Raw genomic sequence first — 1,626 nt, 5'->3', positions numbered from 1 at the left:
ACTGTCAATCCTCTCTCAAGCACTGGCTTTGTCCCTGACATGGAGGGCAGCCTGGGGATACTGAGGTACAGTATCTATGACCTGCCCCAGGAGCTTTCCCTTGGGGTAGATTCTTACGGCACAATGGTTCGCTAAAACTCCATGTGAACCTGGCGAGGGAAGAATTTTTTTCCTGTTTTGATGTTCACAATATAAACCAGGAGTAGGACACACACTGACCTATGATCCTCTAGTACCTACAGAGGAAACATTCTATGATGGGTTCAGAAAATGCAGACAGACTCCACCTCACAGCTCAGTTGTGACCGTGCCTCCCCAGGAGCCAGGTCAGGGCATGGACAGGGATAGAGTTTGGACCCCAGACTATGGGAACAAAGGGGGAAAGAGAATCAGCTGGGCTGAGGATGGGTTTGCAGGAACTGCCCTCCCATCTCTGTGTCCCTTGGAGCTGAGCCCATTTGTGTGTGTGTGTGTGTGTGTGTGTGTGTGTGTGTGTGTGTGTGTGTTGTTAGTAGCTGAGCCCATTTCTAAAACCCCAAGGCTCCTCAGCAGCAGTTCCTGAGCTCTGGCTCATTTGCATAACCAGCAGGTGTCTCCAGCAAGGGGATAAGAGGGGACTGGGAGGAACCCTGCCCAGCCTTGAGCTTCAGAAAACAAAATCAAGGGACCTGCACCATGGCCTGGACCCCTCTCCTCCTTGGAATCCTGGCTCATTGCACAGGTGCTGAGGCCAGGTCCACACTCCCTTATCCCCGGGTTCCGGGACACTGCTGGCCCTGACTCTGAGCTCAGAAGTAGACTGCCACTGGGGGGCAAGATCTCAAGACCACCCTTTGGGATGAGGGGCTAGTGGGGTGTAATCTCTTCCCTCTGTTGTCACTGGCTCTGTGAGACCCCAAAAGGGCTGCACCTGTCCAAGGAAAGGGGAGGAATGGGTCTCATTTGTTCAAAGGTTCTATCCACAAGGCCGGCACATGGGCCCCAGAACAAAGAGGACATCAGGGTGGGAATTATCTAGAGAATCACTGGGATTTAAACGAGGGGTGGTAGTGTCCAGGGGATGATACTCTGGCTGGAACCTACCTCTCATCTTCTCTCTTGCAGGCTCCATGGCCTCGTATGTGCTGACTCAACCACCCTCACTATTGGTGAACCTGGGACAGATGGCCAAGATCACATGTGGGGGAAACAACATTGGGGGTAAATATGCTTACTGGTACCAGCAGAAGCCAGGACAGGCACCTGTGCTGATTATCTATGAAGATAGCAAAAGGCCCTCAGGGATCCCTGACCGGTTCTCAGGCACCAACTCGGGGAACACGGCCACCCTGACCATCAGCGGGGCCCGTGCTGAGGACGAGGCTGACTATTACTGTCAAGTGTGAGACAGCAGTTCTGATGCTCACACTGACACAGACAGATAGGGAAGTGAGACAAAAACCCCTTCCCCATCTATGTCACACTCTCCTCCAGCCCCAGGAGGCCTGTGCACAGAGCAGGGAGCACTTCTGGCCCAGGTCCCCTCATCTGAGATCCCCAGACCTTCCTCCCCATCCAGCCCTCCAGGCAGCTCTGCACAGGGTGGTCAGGAGAGCATTTACAGCTGACAGCACTAGGCTGCCTACT

General features: G+C 53.9%; 1 gene segment (V, D, J or C); it reads left to right on the top strand.

Annotated features, from left to right (window-relative positions):
* Window positions 1-651: 651 nt before the first annotated feature.
* LOC116863067 lies at window positions 652-1,397 on the top strand. The segment is given in 2 exon segments: window positions 652-721; window positions 1,105-1,397. Coding segments are annotated over 2 exon segments (327 nt in total).
* The last annotated feature ends 229 nt before the right edge of the window (window positions 1,398-1,626 follow it).

This window comes from Lontra canadensis, unplaced genomic scaffold (assembly GCF_010015895.1).
Source record: "Lontra canadensis isolate GAN:19392208 unplaced genomic scaffold, GSC_riverotter_1.0 scaffold501, whole genome shotgun sequence".
NCBI lineage: Eukaryota > Metazoa > Chordata > Mammalia > Carnivora > Mustelidae > Lontra > Lontra canadensis.
Note: the sequence above shows the minus strand (reverse complement) of the source record. Positions and strands in the feature narration are given on the sequence as shown.